General features: G+C 47.0%; 5 protein-coding genes across 5 annotated transcripts; 2 read left to right on the top strand and 3 right to left on the bottom strand.

The window, feature by feature from the left end:
• Positions 1 to 499: 499 nt before the first annotated feature.
• RhiXN_05947 (cytochrome P450 family protein) lies at positions 500 to 5,428 on the top strand (the record flags this gene model as incomplete). Its single annotated transcript, XM_043325763.1, has 19 exons — positions 500 to 725; positions 774 to 912; positions 962 to 1,150; positions 1,203 to 1,324; positions 1,374 to 1,516; positions 1,569 to 1,698; positions 1,758 to 1,771; positions 1,823 to 2,027; positions 2,088 to 2,154; positions 2,205 to 2,219; positions 2,286 to 2,393; positions 2,448 to 2,589; positions 3,625 to 3,669; positions 3,738 to 3,836; positions 3,897 to 4,065; positions 4,118 to 4,380; positions 4,442 to 4,954; positions 5,012 to 5,137; positions 5,192 to 5,428. The coding sequence occupies 19 exons, from the start codon at positions 500 to 502 to the stop codon at positions 5,426 to 5,428; spliced, it is 2,952 nt and encodes a 983-aa protein (XP_043181195.1).
• A 2,032-nt stretch (positions 5,429 to 7,460) lies between these two features.
• On the top strand, positions 7,461 to 9,157 carry RhiXN_05946 (Fungal specific transcription factor domain; the record flags this gene model as incomplete). Its single annotated transcript, XM_043325762.1, has 5 exons — positions 7,461 to 7,468; positions 7,521 to 7,629; positions 8,284 to 8,712; positions 8,773 to 8,895; positions 8,948 to 9,157. 5 exons carry the CDS (start codon positions 7,461 to 7,463, stop codon positions 9,155 to 9,157), a joined length of 879 nt encoding a protein of 292 aa, XP_043181194.1.
• Positions 9,158 to 9,536: 379 nt separating this feature from the next.
• On the bottom strand, positions 9,537 to 12,568 carry RhiXN_05945 (RING finger protein; the record flags this gene model as incomplete). Its single annotated transcript, XM_043325761.1, has 10 exons — positions 9,537 to 9,595; positions 9,651 to 9,905; positions 9,971 to 10,144; positions 10,670 to 10,750; positions 10,805 to 10,833; positions 10,884 to 11,140; positions 11,195 to 11,645; positions 11,718 to 12,138; positions 12,208 to 12,415; positions 12,482 to 12,568. 10 exons carry the CDS (start codon positions 12,566 to 12,568, stop codon positions 9,537 to 9,539), a joined length of 2,022 nt encoding a protein of 673 aa, XP_043181193.1.
• A 2,574-nt stretch (positions 12,569 to 15,142) lies between these two features.
• RhiXN_05944 (short chain dehydrogenase) lies at positions 15,143 to 15,532 on the bottom strand (the record flags this gene model as incomplete). Its single annotated transcript, XM_043325760.1, has 3 exons — positions 15,143 to 15,146; positions 15,194 to 15,407; positions 15,472 to 15,532. 3 exons carry the CDS (start codon positions 15,530 to 15,532, stop codon positions 15,143 to 15,145), a joined length of 279 nt encoding a protein of 92 aa, XP_043181192.1.
• Positions 15,533 to 16,943: 1,411 nt separating this feature from the next.
• Positions 16,944 to 17,555, bottom strand: RhiXN_05943 (uncharacterized protein; the record flags this gene model as incomplete). Its single annotated transcript, XM_043325759.1, has 1 exon — positions 16,944 to 17,555. One exon carries the CDS (start codon positions 17,553 to 17,555, stop codon positions 16,944 to 16,946), a length of 612 nt encoding a protein of 203 aa, XP_043181191.1.
• Between the last annotated feature and the right edge of the window lie 480 nt (positions 17,556 to 18,035).

Raw genomic sequence — 18,035 nt, 5'->3', positions numbered from 1 at the left:
TAGGAAGTTCCAGCTTACAATTAGTTCAGCTTGGGTTTTGGCTGTTGCGGGAAGCTATCAATTGATAAGCATCATGATCAAGGGCTAAACACGAATATCGACAAAGCGATTGGACAGCTTCCCGTAAGCGCCCAGGGCCAAGCTACATCTCTCGCTAGTCCACATACTGGTGGAAACTGGGGGAAGTCCACGTTTTCAGCCGAAACCACGACGCCAACCCATGTAGGCCAAAGTGGAGTCTGTGCCCCACAAGCCGGTGATTACCCACTGAACCCGTATGCATGGACTGTTTCCGAACTGTGGATGACATCATTGATTGTCACCGATCGATTGTTCTACATCGCACAATCATAGCCAATCCCAAGGCCAGGGTAGTTTAGCTTAGCAATAGATTTAACCATTACAGGGAATCATCTATCGCGGCATCTCTTCGCGAACATGAGTTTATGATTTCAGATAAAAACTAATGAGACGACTTGTCTCCTCCACGAGCACCACAATGCCTTGGGACATGGCACAAAGTCCTTTCAGTTTGTCCGGACATCTCTCTCTCGTTGCATTTACACTGGCAGTAACATCATGGATGCTTTATGCTGTACCTCGACGTTCCCGGAGATTACCCCTCCCTCCTGGACCCAATCCTGACCCCCTGATTGGCCATTTAAGAACGATGCCCGTATCGGACAGCTATCTTGTATACGCAAGGTGGGCGAAAGAGCTGAAGAGTAAGCCATGCTCTGCATCCTTTCTTGATCGCTGCTTATATCAGCCAGGCGATGTTGTATCCATAACTGTCCTCGGAAAAACCACTGTAATTCTAAGTTCCGTAAGGGCAGCCAATGAGCTCTTGGACCAGCGCTCAGCAATATATTCCAACCGTCCGGATTTGCCTATGGTAACATACCCAGATCTGTGCGTGGTATGTCAGTATCAAGAGAGCACAGACTCATCAACCGCACAGGGTCGATTGGAGCCGAGAAACAACAAACCTTCAGTACGGAGAACGGTGGCGAAGTCAACGTCGCATGACCCACAGAGTGCTTCATAAAGCTGCAAGTACGCAACTTTGGCCAATAGTCACCAGAGAATCCCGACTGGCTCTGCAACGCATTTCGACCAACCCTAAAAACTTTCTTCAAGAGATTAGAAGGTGAATTGAAAATTTCAACAAACCGGTTGTGGGCTAAAGACCGAATAACTAGGATGACCGGTTCTACGTTGTTGGCTATTGTGTACGGATACGAGGTCACCTCGGCGAACGACCCCCTAGTCAGAATCGTAGAAGCTGCAGCAGAGCATTTTTCTGAATGTGCAGTAGCAGGAAGTATGTTCTCATCGCATGATGCCCATCAATATCTCACCCATGCCTGTAGATTTTCTCGTCAACACAATGCCATGGTTGCGTCATATTCCAGACTGGTTCCCTGGGACAGAGTGGAAGCAGACTGTCAAGGAATGGAGAAAGGACAGAGATGATATGATAGACACGCCATTTAACTGGACAAAGCAACAGATTGTGGGTAATAGAGATTTAATCTACCTAGCCCCGATATACAATATGATAATAGGCCTCTGGTGTGGCTGAAAATTCTATCACGCGGACGTGGCTTGCGAACCTGGAGAACAACTCAAATCTAGGATTGCATTATGAAGAGGAAGAGGATAGGATAAAATGGGCTGCTGGGACATTGTTTGCAGGTAATTACATTATTGGTCGGCACGTTTATCCCTTTGCTTAGCGTAGCACCTGATTACAGCTGGGGCGGATACCGTGAGTATATGACAATATCTCCAAGGATTTGGCATCCCATACTAACCAAAGCACCGTGGAAACAAGTCTTCCGTGGTACTGTCCGTTTTTATTTTGGCCATGACTCTCCACCAGGACGTATTAAGCAAAGTACAAGCTGAGATTGACGAAGTCACTGGAAAGAGCCGACTGCCTGAAATGAGGGACAGAGAAGGATTACCATATCTCGAATGTGTCTTGAGGGAGGTTTTAAGGTGGCAACCCACCACGCCAATGGGTAAATGGTTCCAATTAATCTGATTTAAACTGGACATGTGAATTAAGGTTGGTTTTAAAGGCGTTGCGCACGCATGCGCTGAAGACGATGAGTACCAAGGCTATTCCATTCCCAAAGGAGCAACTGTGTAAGCATTCGTCTGCACCTGTCGTCACCCTCTAACAATATTGGGTGTAGCATAAGTAACATCTGGTGGGTCGAATTGTTCATGGATAGCTGAGATACAACCAATAATTATTGGGTCCATCTCCTTTGCAGGGCAATGTGCTACGACGACTTGGTTTATCCCGAGCCTGAGAGATTTAACCCTGACCGTTTTCTTGATCCCCAAGTTCCAAAGCCTCCTGCATTCGGGTTCGGTAGAAGGTAAGTCAAACTGACCGGACCAAAGCTCAGAGTCAGTTTTGACGGGCATTGTAGATCATGTCCAGGGGTGCATATGGCAGAGTCTACGCTCTTTATCACAATGGCCACACTTCTTGTCTTGTTTGATATTAGACCAGTTAGAGACCAAGAAGGGAACGAAGTTCTCCCGCAGATTAACATGAGGTCGAACGCACTTGTGAGGTAATTATTCACATCTCTTTGATAGGAAGCTTGCTTAGGCCTTTAAATAGCTATCCTGCTGATTTCGAGTGCTCAATCACTCCTCGATCTGAAAATGCCATGAGACTTTTGAATGCTTCTGTTACCGAAGCATGAGTTCGTGAAGAGCTCCTGAATGGCTGGGTCCCAAATTAAAAGTTGTGTAATTGAATGAATTGAGTACAAGCCTTTTTCGCGCACAGTGAATGTACCCTGAAAGTTTCATGGTGTGACTCCAGGCATGTGAAGAATCACAGCCAGGACTTAACAGGGCCAATTCAGGCTACCTCTAGTCGACATCCACACCACTACGTGAGTGGTATTATACTCTATTTTCCACGACTTCATAACTAGGGACGGCATCTTATTTTCTGCTCCGCTCGCCACGCTGAGCATAGGTAGGACTAGCCACCTGAGCCCTTAAGTCTCGGTACTTTGGTCTCTTCTCATATTTTCTGCCCCTTCCAGGCAGGCATACACTAACATATACTCATCTATATTGTCTTGCATCAGTATGCTCATATCTTCCTTACGCTGTCACGTCTACGTGACAACTCCATGGCTGCCTAGCAAGGAAGCCGGGATCCATATGTGTTCAAGTATGACAAGAGGTTATGTGATGTTTGATGCATCTCCACTTCATATATGCATCAGAAAGCAAACAATTTGGAAGTGGAACCGCTGTTCATGGTATATATTGTGTACACCACATCGCGGCACCACCCAGCCACTTGCTAACCTCGGAACGCCGGGCGCTACAGTAAGCGCCTTGTTAGCTGAGCAAGGTTATGGTTGAGACCTGTCACACTTCGAACGGCCGCATACCGTTCTTGAGGCTGCTTTATGAAACAATACACACTACTGCATTATTAAACACCCCCTTCTTCTTGGGTTTCAACAGATTGTTACCAATGTCGGTATTTGTTCCTAAGCGCTCAACGGGCGGGTGTTTCACTTGCAAGAAGAGGTAGATATCCTACTTGATATTATCCCCAGCTAATCCTCAACCCAGACGGGCCAATCAGGAGAAAGAAATGTGATGAGAGAAGACCGTATTGTAAGAGATGTGAAGTTGGAGATTTTCAATGTTTGGGATATAGCCTCCCTGACGTGGGGTACACGAAGGAGATATCCGGTATACTTCAGGCTGAATCAATCACCCATCCTCCAAATACCTCTAACACCCAGCCGGACCCATTGAAGGAGCTCAGCTTGGACTCATCAGTGAGCTCTTTAGTTCTTCCGCTGATTAACACCATTATAATGGTTATTTTCAATATTCAGGATGCGCTTATTCCCTTCTCTGATCACGACGACAAGAACCAAAGTAACGAGTCCTCTCAAACTGGTACAAATGTTCAAGGATTAGGAAACTGTCATATCAATATCCCTCGTGAAATCATACTGGATCCAATTTCCCTCGAAAACATGACTTCGTTGATTGTGTCCCTGTGTAATTCCTTATGTTCTACCGCTATGACAACAAACTAAACTCCGTCATACAGACGCCAAATTCTCTCCAGAGGTACTCTTCAAGGGGACCGTGTTCTCGGTCGAGGGGCTCATACGGCGCATAGATCGCTCATATGTTGCTCGATGGTCGATGTATCTCGGCGCTCGGGTGATCATTGATCTCTTAAATGGCACCAACACACAAAAATACCTCGGCTGGATCTTTCGCTTTTGTCGACGGATCACAGATATCTCCACTTCGGACGATTTGGGGGCCAATCTAGATCTAGAAGGTCGGTTCGATGGCATTTATGATGTACGTATCTTTTTGCACATGTTGATACCCTTGAGTTGCTGACGCACCGTTATGCAAACAGCTCATATCTATAGGTTCAATGCTATCTGGGAGCGCGACGGCATATTCGTTACTCCGACGTTGCACCCCTGTGTTCTTGCGATTGGCGGCGGCAGAGCCTCGAATCTGGGCCGACGATTCTAGTATTTCAATCGCAAATACCTTTCGAAGTTCACGATACGAGCTTGCGCAATTTGTCATTAATGATGGCATATTCGCTATCGCACTCGGCACTCATCCATTACTCCGATATGATACCTCGGTCCTATGGGCCGCCGAACCACCTGGGGTTTACCTAGAATGGATATATGGGTTCCCAATTGAAATATTCATCCTATTAATCAACATTAACGCGAGGCGAACAGGATGCATAGTGGGAGGGGCGACTGGAAGCACAAAAATATGCAGTGAGATCGAGGCGCGTCTAAAGAGCTGGAACTCAACCGTGGATCATACCGAGGCACCGGGTACGATTATAGCAAGACTTGCCGTTCAAGAGGCTTGGCGGCAGGCGGCACTGATTTACTTATACATGGTAATACTACTTTTTCGTCGACCTACTATTTATTGTTAAGATTCCACAATCCTATAGGGAGCAGGAGGGGTCAACTCGGCTGATCCTCGAATCGAGGCGGCAGTTCAGCAAGTCGTTCGATTGGGCAGTATTATCGAACCAGGTAGTTCATTTGAGCTGCATCTCCTATTACCTTCCCTTATAGTAAGTTATGTCGTTAATAAGTCCACCGCATTGGTGGCTCACACCTCACGGCAGGCAGGTGCTGCCGCCCGTCGAGAGAAGCACCGTTCCGCCCTACGAAGCAAGGTTGCCAGCGGCTTACTCAGGAAAGTGAACCCGCAGGTCCTACCTGTGCGCGGCTTAGATTTCATCCCTGTGCTTGACCATCTCTGGCATAATGAAGGGTTGGGTGGGAGTGCCGTTACCTGGGACGACTATGTGCATTCGCGTTACACGGTGCTACCTGTTGAAAAACGGCCATTCTACGACTGACGGGGTTTGGGTTGGGATCCTTTACCGGTAAGCAGACTTGGCATGGGGTGATGGCTACTGAACTCTGATAGGCTTATAGTTGATGTGGTACAGTAGGGCGAATTCATATTTATTCTACTATAATGCTGCACCCTCTGGTATGAACGTCACAATTCAGACCCATACCTTGGTTTTGTGTAACGGATGTAACTCTTCATTTCAACCACTTGCTACCAGATCCTACCTACTGAGCACTGTATACGAACGTATTGGTGCGTTCTTACAGGGAGTATTCCAGAGATTCCCTGACATAGTGCAAGCGATGTTTAGCTACGGAGTTCACCGATTCCATAAAACTTACATTGGGCCGGTCTGGCCGTGGCACATCTATGTGCGCATTTGTATATGTAGATTTGTATTGTTTATAGCAGTATGTATGCGGATTCTGACATGGCGCTTGCGCGCCTCGTCCTTTTCTTCCGTACAAGGCAGAGTAAGCGCAAATCGTTCGCTGCAAACCGTCTCACTCTTTGTTTTCTACGAGTCCCAGCGGCACTCCGGTTTGGCGGACCGCCTCCATCCCATCTCCCGGCCCGGTTGTTCAATTATCTTTATATACCCGTGTTGTTCCCTTGCTTACTATGCCCGGCCCAAGGCCAAATAACTGATGCGGTACTCTGTGTGACAACACACTTGGGGCGATAAGTGATCCAAATCCCAGCAATCATTTTGGGAGCCTTCCTGTTCAGCAGCAAATGACTTTCGAGTTCAGGTGCCGTATCCGCAGATTCAGAACCACAGGGTGAAACATGCGGTTGGAATTGTATCGCCATCTGTTGGAAATGTGCGCAGCCTCGGCACGCTTTTACTTTCACCGCCCCCGCCATACAAGAAAACCAAAATCCCGTCGTGTCGGTGTGCCGGAGTACCCGCAAACGCTCTACAGCTGGATGTATAACCTGTAAAAGAAGGTAAAGTTCCCGATATGATGATCCAGTCGATTCCAAACCTCAGTTAGCCAACAGGAAAAAGAAATGCGGTCAATTCCTATTTAAGGAACTGAGTACACTTGGTATGTAGTCAATGTGATTCGGGACGAGATGTTAGTACGACTATATAGACCGATCTAATATGAAATAAAGTAAGCCCCAGGAGTAGGTTTCAGCCGTTGTCGTACGATTCATGAGGTCAGTTCGACGATATGTTGATCCGGGTGCGAGCCAGTTTTTTAAATATGATATAGTGTATACTTCCTGGCGCGTATCAAGCAACATAATTTTGTAGAAATATGACTAGAGCCGCTGGCTAGAGTTCATCTCACAAATACCAAAAACCGTGCAAGATACGGAGTGTGTGAAAATTTGCATGCTTTTGTGCATTTCTGGAAGCAGATCTCCTCTGATATTTGACACGATAGCTTGAGTATAACAATGATCAGGGGGAAATCACCAGTTTGGGCCTCGCAGATATCATCCAAGGCGTACAATTCGTCGTCCACATGTTCGGGCTCATCATCCTCTCCCGCAGGTGGCCAAAATTCAACCGCGTTGTCTTTTTTTTATATACCTCCACTTATAATAAGCTCCGTCCTTAATAATCTTGCCATGCATTACATACGAACAGAACAGTGTGCATGTGTTCTTGTAAGGATTGCCCTCGAACTGGCCTAACATAGAGTCAAACTAGTCTAGACCTACATCCGACAATATGCCCGGAGGCGTGATTGATCCAAACTGAAGTAGTCTTTTTTGAAGCCACCTATTCAGCGACAAATGGCTATCGAGAACCGACAAATGAGTCATACAATTGGAATTGTATCTCCGTCAGTTGGAAATACGTTCCCAAGCACACACCCCTCCGCCATGCCACAACCATCACCATCACCGAACAAAAATCGAAGATTCCCTCATGTCAGTGTACCGAAATATTGCTAAACGCTCTACTGGCGGGTGCCTAACCTGTAAAAGAAGGTACAATGTTTCAACAGGATCATCCAGCCAATTGCCTAACCTTGGCCAGCCAACAGGAAAAAGAAATGTGACGAAACAAGGCCATGCTGCCGTAGATGCGAGCTGGGGGACTTTCACTGCCTGGGATATGAAAATCCTGACAGCCATCGTTCTGCTGTGGAAGAACTCGACGCCACACAAGTCAGCCTGTTCCTCCGTCCATCCAAAACTCCTGCATCTCAATCTGAGCGGGTCGCCAGCTTACAATTGTTGGTGGGTTCGACAACCAGGTATTTTATAATGGTTCAGTAATCTCGTGTTTAGGATGATCTGGTTCCGTTACCAGAGTACGAAAACCAGATTAGGCAGCCCTGTTCAAACCACGTTTTCTTACAGGAAGTAAGAAACCATCTCTCCAATATTCCCAGAGGCATTCTATTGGATGCCGTGGCAATTACAGATGCAACTTCATTGATCTTGTCCCAATGTAAGTGTTTCTTCTTGTAGTAGGATACGCCCTGTGAATCTCTTGGACAGACCCGAAATTTACACAAGAAATTTTCTTTAAACCGTTTGCAACCTCACTCGAGAACGGTCTTTTATGGCGGATAGACAATTCAAATATTTCACTGTGGTCTATGTACCTTGTCGCTCGAACTGTCAAGGATATTATGAGTGGCAGAGACCCACAGAATTATTTGAACTGTATTTTCCGCTTTTGCCGACAAATACTGGAAACACCCCCCATTGGGATCGAGCTGGACTCGACACGTCTTGGTAGTTTATATGATGTAAGCAATGCCAATATTTGTTCATTCGCTCGAATTATGACGTGGGTGTGAATAGTTAGTATCCTTAGTAATCCTGATATCTGGGACCACCGCAGGCTACTCACTACTAAAACATTGCGCACCTGTGTTCCTTCAGTTGGCAGCACATGACCCCAACATCTGGTCTGATGACTCTACTATCTCGGTTTTAGAAGCAATACGACAGCCACGATACGAGATTGCCCAGTTCGTCATCAACGATACAATCGCTGCTCTTGTTCTTGGTACTCCACCATTACTTCATTACGACTCTACACTCGTATGGACTGCCGAACCTCCGTTTCACTACGAGCTGGTGTACGGATTTCCAATCGGAATTCTCTTGTTTTTTGCTAAGGCTAATGCCTGGAGGGCGTCCCAGTTAATGAAACAAGGGTCTCCCTACCAGGGTGAATGGAGTGACTTGGAGGAGCAACTGGACAGCTGGAACCCAACTATAGATTACACCGATTGTCCTCGCAGCAGTATCAACAGGTTCGCGATTCAAGAAGCTTGGCGTCAAGCAGCTAAAATATACCTATACATGGTACGCGTTTCTTTCTATAGAGCTCACTGCTCCCCATTGCTGAAGCATAAACTTACATAGGGAGTAAAAAACGTCAACTCGTCTGACCTTCGAGTAGAATCAGCGGTGCGACAAATTGTTCAGCTGGAGTCCGTCCCCAAGGGCAATCCACAAAAGACACATTTCCTAGTACCTTGTCTCCTCGTAAGTTCCTGTCGTTTCCACTAGGCTAATTCTGAACAACCCATTATGTTAGGCTGGAATTGCAGCTCGCCAGGAGAAGCATCGCACTGCTTTACGAAGCAGTGTCTCTGACCAAGGGCCTTTGAAGATAAATACATTAATGTTGCGTGGACCAGATTTTGTGCCCGTTCTGGATCATCTTTGGCATGGTGTTGGATCCCAAGGAAATCCAGTCACATGGGAAGACTACGTGCAATCCCGCTGCAGTGTTTTGCCCATTTAATAGGGAGTGCACCGCCATAACTTAATAGCACATGTGGTTTGGCTGCTGACTGCGCTGGCGTTTTCCCTTAGCCAGTCGACTTAAAATCAGCACAACACGACCCATGCTCCACTTTTGCCAGAGTATGGGGATCAGTAGGAACTTTTTATGTCGTATTTGAATATTAGTTATACTACTTAAGTATGAAACACTTTCTGTTATTTACTTCATTCGCTATTTTATCTTGCGAAATCTTGCTGTATGCGTTACAATTGATCACATGAGCGCTCGCACCCTGGTGATTATAAACAGTGGATTCATTTTATTTTTTTTGAGAATATACAAAGTTTGAAGCCCCGAATTGAGATAAAATAAGATAGTCGCAACTCTTCAATCCTTTTTAAACGTTGTCGCACTGGAGGAAGTTGTTACCACTGGCTCCTTGGTGTGTCAATACACCTGATTAACCCATCGTCAGCACGGCCTGTGTCCATTCAAACAAGTCAACGCATACCACATGAATATGCACTCGAACCGGACACATGGCCAATGATCACCCGATCTACGCTTGGGTCGCCACCGGTATAAATCTTATTACGGAAGATCGGAAACTCGTAGCGGGTAACGGTACACCCAGCAGGATACGTAAATCCTTCGCGGTTGTCCAGTACGTGTGGGTATTTGTTGGTACCGACCGTCGTACCAGCAAGTACGTGGCTCAGAGACTCTTGAGCAGCAGCGGAGACCTGGGCAGCAGTGAAGGTGTATCCTGCAGTACGGTTTACGTTACTAGGTTTAGCCATTATCCCGACGAATGAGTGCATATATGTTTACCATTGCAGTCAGATCCAGTAGCGCCACTGATGGAACGCTTCACTACGATAGGAAGGGTAGTGTTTGTGGCGGGTAATGCAGCTACAAGGCTGGCGAAGGTGGCAGCGAGAACAAGGATAGCTTTGGACCCCCACATGCCGGATAATGATGCCCTTCCTCTACCTGCTGCAGCTCCTATTTATTGAAATATACCTGAAATCGACGGCCGAACGAATATCTCATACCAAGTGGTCGATGGACATAGAACCAAGTGCGTGTTCCAAAGATAGCTCGCACGCTCAAGAGTAGCGCCGATAGAAGTGATCGTCAAGCAAATCTCCATGTGTGAGACGAACGTGCGCCGCATGCGTGCGCTAAAGAACCACATTGCACCTCGAGAATCAAGCACGAGAATAGCATCGATATTCACATTTTAGAAGCGGTAATTAGCACGAGGGCCTTTGATGAACAGATAAGGTAGGCTCGTTGCTCAGAGAGGCCTATTGGAAGCTACCACGAAATCTTGAGACAATTAACTGCATTCCTATGCATTCCGTGGTTACAGTACCAAGTATATAAGCGCATACGATACAGGGCCAAAAATAGACAGCAACTAATAAATCCCAATAAAACACCCAAACTACGAGTCCCCCCCATCAAGCGATAATACAAGCACCTGGACTAATGCCCATTTCTACCAGCTGCTCTTCGGCGACTCACGGTCGTTGGAGTCAGATTTCTCCTTGGTTTCCTTTGGGAACCACTCTTTCATAAAATTCATAAGACTGACATCCAGATTCGCTTAATGAAAAAAAGTGAGTAGCCGATCCGACGCCGATCAACGTTTGCACTTACAACCATCGGCAATCAATACACAAGGTGACCTGCACAGCGGACATTCTGCCTGACCCGTTTCTGCATCTTGACCAAGCACCGAACACAGAATAGGTGTCCACATGATAGACGAATGGGCTTGAACGCAATACTTGTACAGATAAGGCACGAATAGTCTTCTAAGCTCGGTAACACAGGAAGGAGCGTTTGTGTGAGTGTAGTAATGAGCATTTGCGGTAGCTCGCCTGTGCCACGTGAGATTGGTAGGACTGCAAGTGAAGTAGCGGTGGGTAATGCTGTACGTTTCTCGTGCTTCTTGAGAATTTTCCGTGCTGCTTCTGCATTGGCTAGCTCAAACTACATAAACAACAAATTTAGCATCGTGGTGCTTGACAACAGTAAAACCCATACCTTCTTGAGGTCCAAGATGTGTAGATTCAAATTCAAAAACGTTTGCAGCGCATCTCGACTCTTCGCGCTCTTCATGGTTCGGCGGTCGCCAAGACCTCGCTTGACAACCTCAGACGCGAACATTCCCAGCCGCTTCTCTGCCTCGGCCACGTCTCGAATTCCACCTTCACCATTGGCTCGTTCGCGCTCGGTAGCACCCCCTTGATATATTTGACATTCGACCCAAAGTTGGAAGATCTCACGCCAGGCATACAAGTCTGATTTACGATCCCGGGCAGGAGGACCAGAACAAGAGGAGATTGTGTCAGCCAGACCAGAGATTTGGTCTGAGACGCGGGTTTGAGTTCGAGTTCGGAGTGACGCTAGGGACGAGAGGGCAGTGGCGAGGACTCGGTGGAAGGCTGTATCCGCTGTGAGGGGTAGTACAACTTCTATGTCTCGAGTCAATTTGCTAGATTGAATTACAAGGTGAATAGAAGGATACTTTTAGCATGATGCACCGATTAGTATTCTGCACAGGTACCTTGGTTCCCGATCAGCGTGTCCTAACGAATTTGACGTGAGGGTTGCCTTGTCCAAGTCTGTGGCGTCACGTAGATCTGTGGCATTGTCGACTTCGTGAACAGAAGATGCGCCCAAATGTGGATTGCTTTCGTAGTTGCTCTTTAGAGCATACAAGGGGTTTGGTTTGCTAACCAGTTCTACCGAAGCAGACATTAATGCTGGCTCTTCCATCCCTCCTGGCCCTGCTTCGAGGTTTGGAGCCGACCTAGCCGCCTCAAGTGCATCCTCACACGAGGCATATTCTGTACTTGTTCTGATATGAGAGGCGTTTGGATTGGATCGTAGATGTAGAAGGGATGGCCGGAAGAGATCACTCGAAGGACCACCTGGCTCGGAATGAAGCCAAATCCGGAGTTGAGGAGTAATGTTAGTTTTATCGGCTAAGATCAGTTCAAATTTTGAGTCAGTTCCAGTGAGAATGCATATATATCGGGCAAGTATAAACGCACAAATAAACTCATAATGAGCACGCGACCTCAAAAAACTACCGTGGGACGACTTCTGATTGGCTGGATCAAATGGACGGTGAGTGTCTCCCAGCACCAATGTTTCGTGCTCCTCAAACTCCCTCTCAGCCTCGAGTAGACTTAGTAGGACTTCATGGTTGAGCCCTTGTGCTGAAAGTTCATCGACCACTCCGTTGACAAGTTTCTTGAGCTTGAGAGCAGATCATATAAGCAGTTGATAAAATGCGTTGACATAGTCAGATCGACAATTGCTCACCCCTCTATAGTCCAACGCGAGATCCTTCCACTCTTGGGGCCAAGTTGGAGTAGAGAGAAGTGAGGAGTAAGTCTTCCCGTACTTCATTGTGGCGCAGCTCTAGTACAGGAAATGTTATTTCGAATAAATTTCGCAGTGATGTCTGCAGACAGAACGGCTTAGGTTTATGTATATGATGCCAGTGGGAAAGACGAAGGTAGTCGGTTCATCACACGTAGCGCTCAAGGGTTCAGGAGAGAAATAGTCGAGGAGGGGCGAATCATGAGATCCCTGTCCCTGTTGTGGTCAAATTGGTCGGGATTAGCCGGTATTATATAATCACACCCATGCGGTATCGCCAAGTCCATTTCGCCGTTGACACAACCAGCTTCGAGAACTTGACTCCGGCAGTATAAATACACTATTGGGTTGAATCTTTAATTACATCTGATAAAAACCTGGAAGCCTTGGAATATCGTGTATTGCCCATAGAGAAATATGCTAGATCACAAGCTTGACCTGCTCAATTTCTCAACTTATCCTCTGCCCACTCGTCCGCGTCGACCATTAGGAACCCCCACGGCTGTGAAGCAGCGAGGGTGGACCGGGGGCGCTCGACCGCGAGTCTGGCTCGTGGGTGGACGGCCTAAACCAGCTCTCGTGACCTTAGGGGAATGTGTGTAGGACAAAAACGGCACGCACAGGCGTGCCGCGGCACTCGGTGTGTACGAGACCGGACGGTGGAGGAGATCGGACGCAAGTCCGCACAGCATGAAGCGATAGTCACGTGACTCACTACATAACACTGGTTGTCGCAAAACGTCCATAGCTTGTCCTTCCAGTCTTCCGGGTGACTCGGAGTACCCGGAGATTCTCGTGTACACTATCTCCGTACTCACCAGGCGACTCTGAAATGACCCTTGGATCAACCCCCAATGTGACTATTCTGAAGAACTGGAGAACTGATGCGAAAGTGGCTGAGCGAGAGGCGTATCCAAGACAAGGTGACAGCGACGCATTCAAACTAATGATTCGTATAAACTATTAAGGAAATAGGCCAAAATCCTGTTTCTGGCAAGAGCCTACGTAGACCAATGACTTTGAAGGTCGCCACATTTGGAAAATATAGGCATGGAGTTTCAGAAAAATATACCAGCAAGCCCACTGGTCCAACCTTCTATTGCACCTTTGATACGTTCGCCATCCTGGAGGGGTTCCGTAGGGAGAACTCCTGATATTAAAGATGACAGAACTGCCTGGATCAATGAACTTCTTGTAGCTAATATATTGACCTAGGTAGAGACTGAACTTAGGGGCAAATCTTGTGAGTTCAGCCTTTGTGACCTATTGACGGCAACTGTGGCCTAATAGCAGACATTATTCGTGGTTAACACAAGACAATCAGAATTAAATCTTGAATATTATCTGAATTTTGATCGATAAAACCACATACTGAAATTGCGGTCTGAATGTGTCGGGAATTCCTGTGGTCAGTTGGCGCCGATCCCGTTTCAGGGTATCAATGTAGCATTTATCTATCCGAATTAAGCGAAGGGTCTGATAACCAAACCTCCTGGGTTGCTCCGCGGGCCTCGGCGAGCCTACGGAGCGGAAGGTGGGCAAAACATGATTCTGACTAAATGAATGTGCTCTCAAGAGCCATCCAAACCTTTATTTATGAAAGTACCAAGATATTTCTGTGTATTTCTTACTAATTCTTTGCCTTTGGGGCGGGGTTATCTTCATCTCTACCTACATATATGCACTCGGGCGCTTATTTGATAGTCCCGGCGGTCGCGCATGAGTTGTCCAGATTGTAACTACAACCAAACGCATAGTTACGATTACATGACATGGCTTTAAGCTGAGCCCATCAGGAAACTTCATTAGACGAGTACCCCTCCTCCATCCACAACGATAACCTGCCCCGTCAAATATGTACACTACACAAAGGCACACAAATTTAGTTACTAATTAGTTACCATTATAACTATTCATTACCTTCATCGCAAATATATACGCTTCAGCCACCTCTTCTGGGGTCCCGACGTGCCCTACAGGAAGCTTCTCTCTTTGTAACTGAAAAACTGCTCCTTTGCGTCCGTGGGCATGGAGTCATGGAACTCAGTGTCGACTAGTCCGGGACAACTAGAAGATCATGATCGTGAGACGTGAGATGACAGGTACGGGTGAGATATACGAACATGGTATTGACACTAGGAATACAGCATAGCTCATAATGGTGAGAAAAGGACCAACAAAAAATGAGAGAGAGATAATCACCGGATAGGTTTAAGGTCAATCGCAAGACCACGCGTGGAACTTTCTACAGCACCAACCACTGCAGAGATTAACCCCCAACCAGGGGGCGGCCTGTAATGCGAAGCTCCGATAGTTTGAATAATTGACCCGCCAGGGTTAATTAATTTATTCTTGTGGATATGCTGGGCTGTACGATCGGAGGGGACTCTTAGAAAATGCGCAGAATGCCGTGCATGTTAAATTGTCACCTGCTATTACCGTCGCCCAATACCGGACACTAGCGCCAATCTGTGTCAACAAGTACTCTTTGATGTGGAGTACAACAAAGTAGCTATGCTTACTCAAAGTAGCTTTTTGTTATAGCAGGATCGATCTCTTGGTCAGGAAAGTTGAAGTTTCCAGGCAGATCACCAGCAGTTATTACCTAGCACACAGTCAGTAAAACATCCTAAAGGCGGGAATATAGCTTACAAAATGATCGAACGGCCCTTCATTCTCAAAAATTCCTTGAGTGCAGTAAAATCTTTAAGGTCGACGGCCTGGCCAGTAATGGTGGCGTTTGGCGCAGGTGGTACCTCTTGCTTCAGTTTCTCAAGAGCAGCATTCACCTTCTCTTGCGACGAAGAGGCTATTACCACAGAAGCACCGTGAGCAAGCACAGCAGCAGCTAATGAACGGCCAAGACCTAGCAGAATAGCCGCAAATATCAAGTGAAGCACAAAAGCAAGTTGTTTAATCGTAATACCCACCAGAAGATCCTCCCACAATAATCATTTTTTTGCTCTTCAATAGTTCGGTACTTTTACTCATTGTATAAGAAAGGACAAGTGAACAGGCTGTTAATTATATTAGTGCAGCCACTTTTTATACTCACAGTGGGTAAAACGGAAATGCATGCCCGTATAATGGCTAATACCGACAGCTCCAGGCCCAAAGTTCCCATCTTTCAATAGATTCTAATCATGATTCATAATCTGCTGGGTTTCATTACTGAGCCGTATGACCTAAACTCCCGAGCCTCTGCTTATAGAGTCTCCAGATAGTACATGGAGTATATATGTGAACCTGGGTTCTGATCATGATCCATAATCTGCTGGGTCTGTATACTGAGCCATATGACTAAACTCCCGAGCCTCTGCTTATAGAGCTTCCAAGTAGTACAAGGAGTACGTACATGAACCCAGGCGTGAATGGACCGATTTTTGCAGTTCGATGCACACAGGGACGAGCTGTGGGCGGGGATTCACGAGAATACCGGTATTATTTTGCTAGCCCCCTACATATAAAGTGCGGCTTTTGGTGTCCAGAAAGTTCGCACTTTGGGAGCCCACAGAGGTAGGCTACGATGCTGTGAAAATTCATATCGAGGTCTTACCCATAACGCGACCCTATGAAGAAGTAGGCACAGCCCGGTTGACCATCCTACACTGACCGAGTGCTAGATAACGCTCCCTGAGTGAGAGCATATCACTCTATTGGCGCATTTATAGTGTACGATTGAAGTAAAGAGCTAAAATTCACACCTATAAGAATGTGTCATCCGACCCCCTTTGTCATCATATTAGTGGCTGTGTATCGAGGTCGTGCCTGGGAATGACGTTGATAAACACGCCTAAGGTAGGCGATGATCGACAAACCTTGACCATCGAGAACACGCGATTGACCTCCGAGCGAGCGTGGTTATATCATGGAAACAAAGAGTTGACATCTTTGCAACGTGAGTAGTACGTCATTAATCCAGACTCTAGACGCACGCGCTTTGGAGAAAGTACAGCCGGTGCCGCGGTGCCGAGGCAGTTGCAACGGGCATGGTGCCGAGAGACCTTGATATTTTTGACAAAGAGCGAACGAACTGCGTATTATCTCGTGTGCTTCAGATGCTATGCACCGCCTACATTTATAACTATCCTTATTTTACCTCGTTGGTGTTTACACTAAAGTGGCTCGGGTAGGCCAGATGATAATGTTGGGTTTGTTTAGATTAGTACATAACGATAGGGGTGCCCTATTGGGTACAATGGTGTGAACAACAATGTATAAGTATGAAGACCCAAAGCGAATGTGAATAGAGAAAGTTGCTGGTAGTGTACAGTGGAGCGCGAGGTGAAGTGCCAAGAACATGCGGTTGAACAGACCGAATCACAACTCAAAGGTAAAACGAGTGGGCATAATAATAGGAAAATCAGATGTGTGGAGAATGGGGCCGCAACGTGCTATGAAATCATAGCGTGCCATAGTTGTTATTGGGGGGCGGGGGGCGATTACAAAGCGCCTGTTGAGGGTTTGGGTATCGGGTTTGTTGGGGTGAAGGGTGGACCAATCTATTACCCAACGGAGGGTTTTGAACGGCCGAACACAAAGGTGACACAGCCGGTATCATTGTCGTCTTTTGACAGCCAGAGCGGGCAAGTGAAGTCGTCTGTGCCTGGGAGACTGGCCAAGCGGGGTTTGGTCTTAAGGGCTTAGAGCTATGGGACTGGAAGCGCCGTGTCGTACTGATTCGAGGAAACGAATGCATGTTCAAGTTCGTGGTGTGTTTAGGGGCAATACGTTCGGGATTTGAAGTAACGAGCTCTACGAAATCGTCAAAGCCGGGCACATGGTTAATTACTCGGCTTGTGTTGGCCGACGATGGGAATGAAACCCATGTCTCGCAGGATTTGGGATGTTCTTTGGAAGTGGTAATCACTGCACGGGGCGGGTGGGAGTCACAAGGGGGAAACGAGAACATCGCTGTCGTCCATGTCATTGTAGGTGTTTCCTTCAGCTCTCTCGTAGGTTGTGATGGTGGTAATGAGCTTGCACGAGATGAAGAGCTGAAGGTTGTACTCATAAAGGGAATTAGGTTTGGTATTCGTGGTAGGTGGTGAGCAACGTGAGGGGCGAGGTGATGGATCGACTCAGATTTGACCTTATAATCAGGGCTCCTATGGTCCAGACCACACCGCCACCAAGCGCAATGACGTCACATACTCAACGACCAGGTAAAACCAAACACCCTCAAGCGCCCAGTCCAATCTCTCTACGCTTTGGCAGTGTAGCGTGGAGCTCAATAACCCCGGTAGTTAAGAACATACAAGATAGATGAAATGAGCGACCATTCACAGATGACTGCATTGCAGTCCGTAACAATCCCGCCCATACATTGTGATGCGCAGCGATCCTCCGTTTTTGCGCCTAGTGTCTCGAGCCACCGCTGGCGGAACGAACATTCCTCCGGAAAGCCGGTGCACTGTCATTTCGTTTTCAAATCTGCTAGGGGGCGATGAACTGGATACCATCCACTCGTGTAACAGAATCTGCCTTGGATAAG

Source organism: Rhizoctonia solani, chromosome 6 (genome assembly GCF_016906535.1).
Source record: "Rhizoctonia solani chromosome 6, complete sequence".
Taxonomy (NCBI): Eukaryota; Fungi; Basidiomycota; class Agaricomycetes; order Cantharellales; family Ceratobasidiaceae; genus Rhizoctonia; species Rhizoctonia solani.
This window is presented reverse-complemented; position numbering and strand designations above follow the sequence as displayed.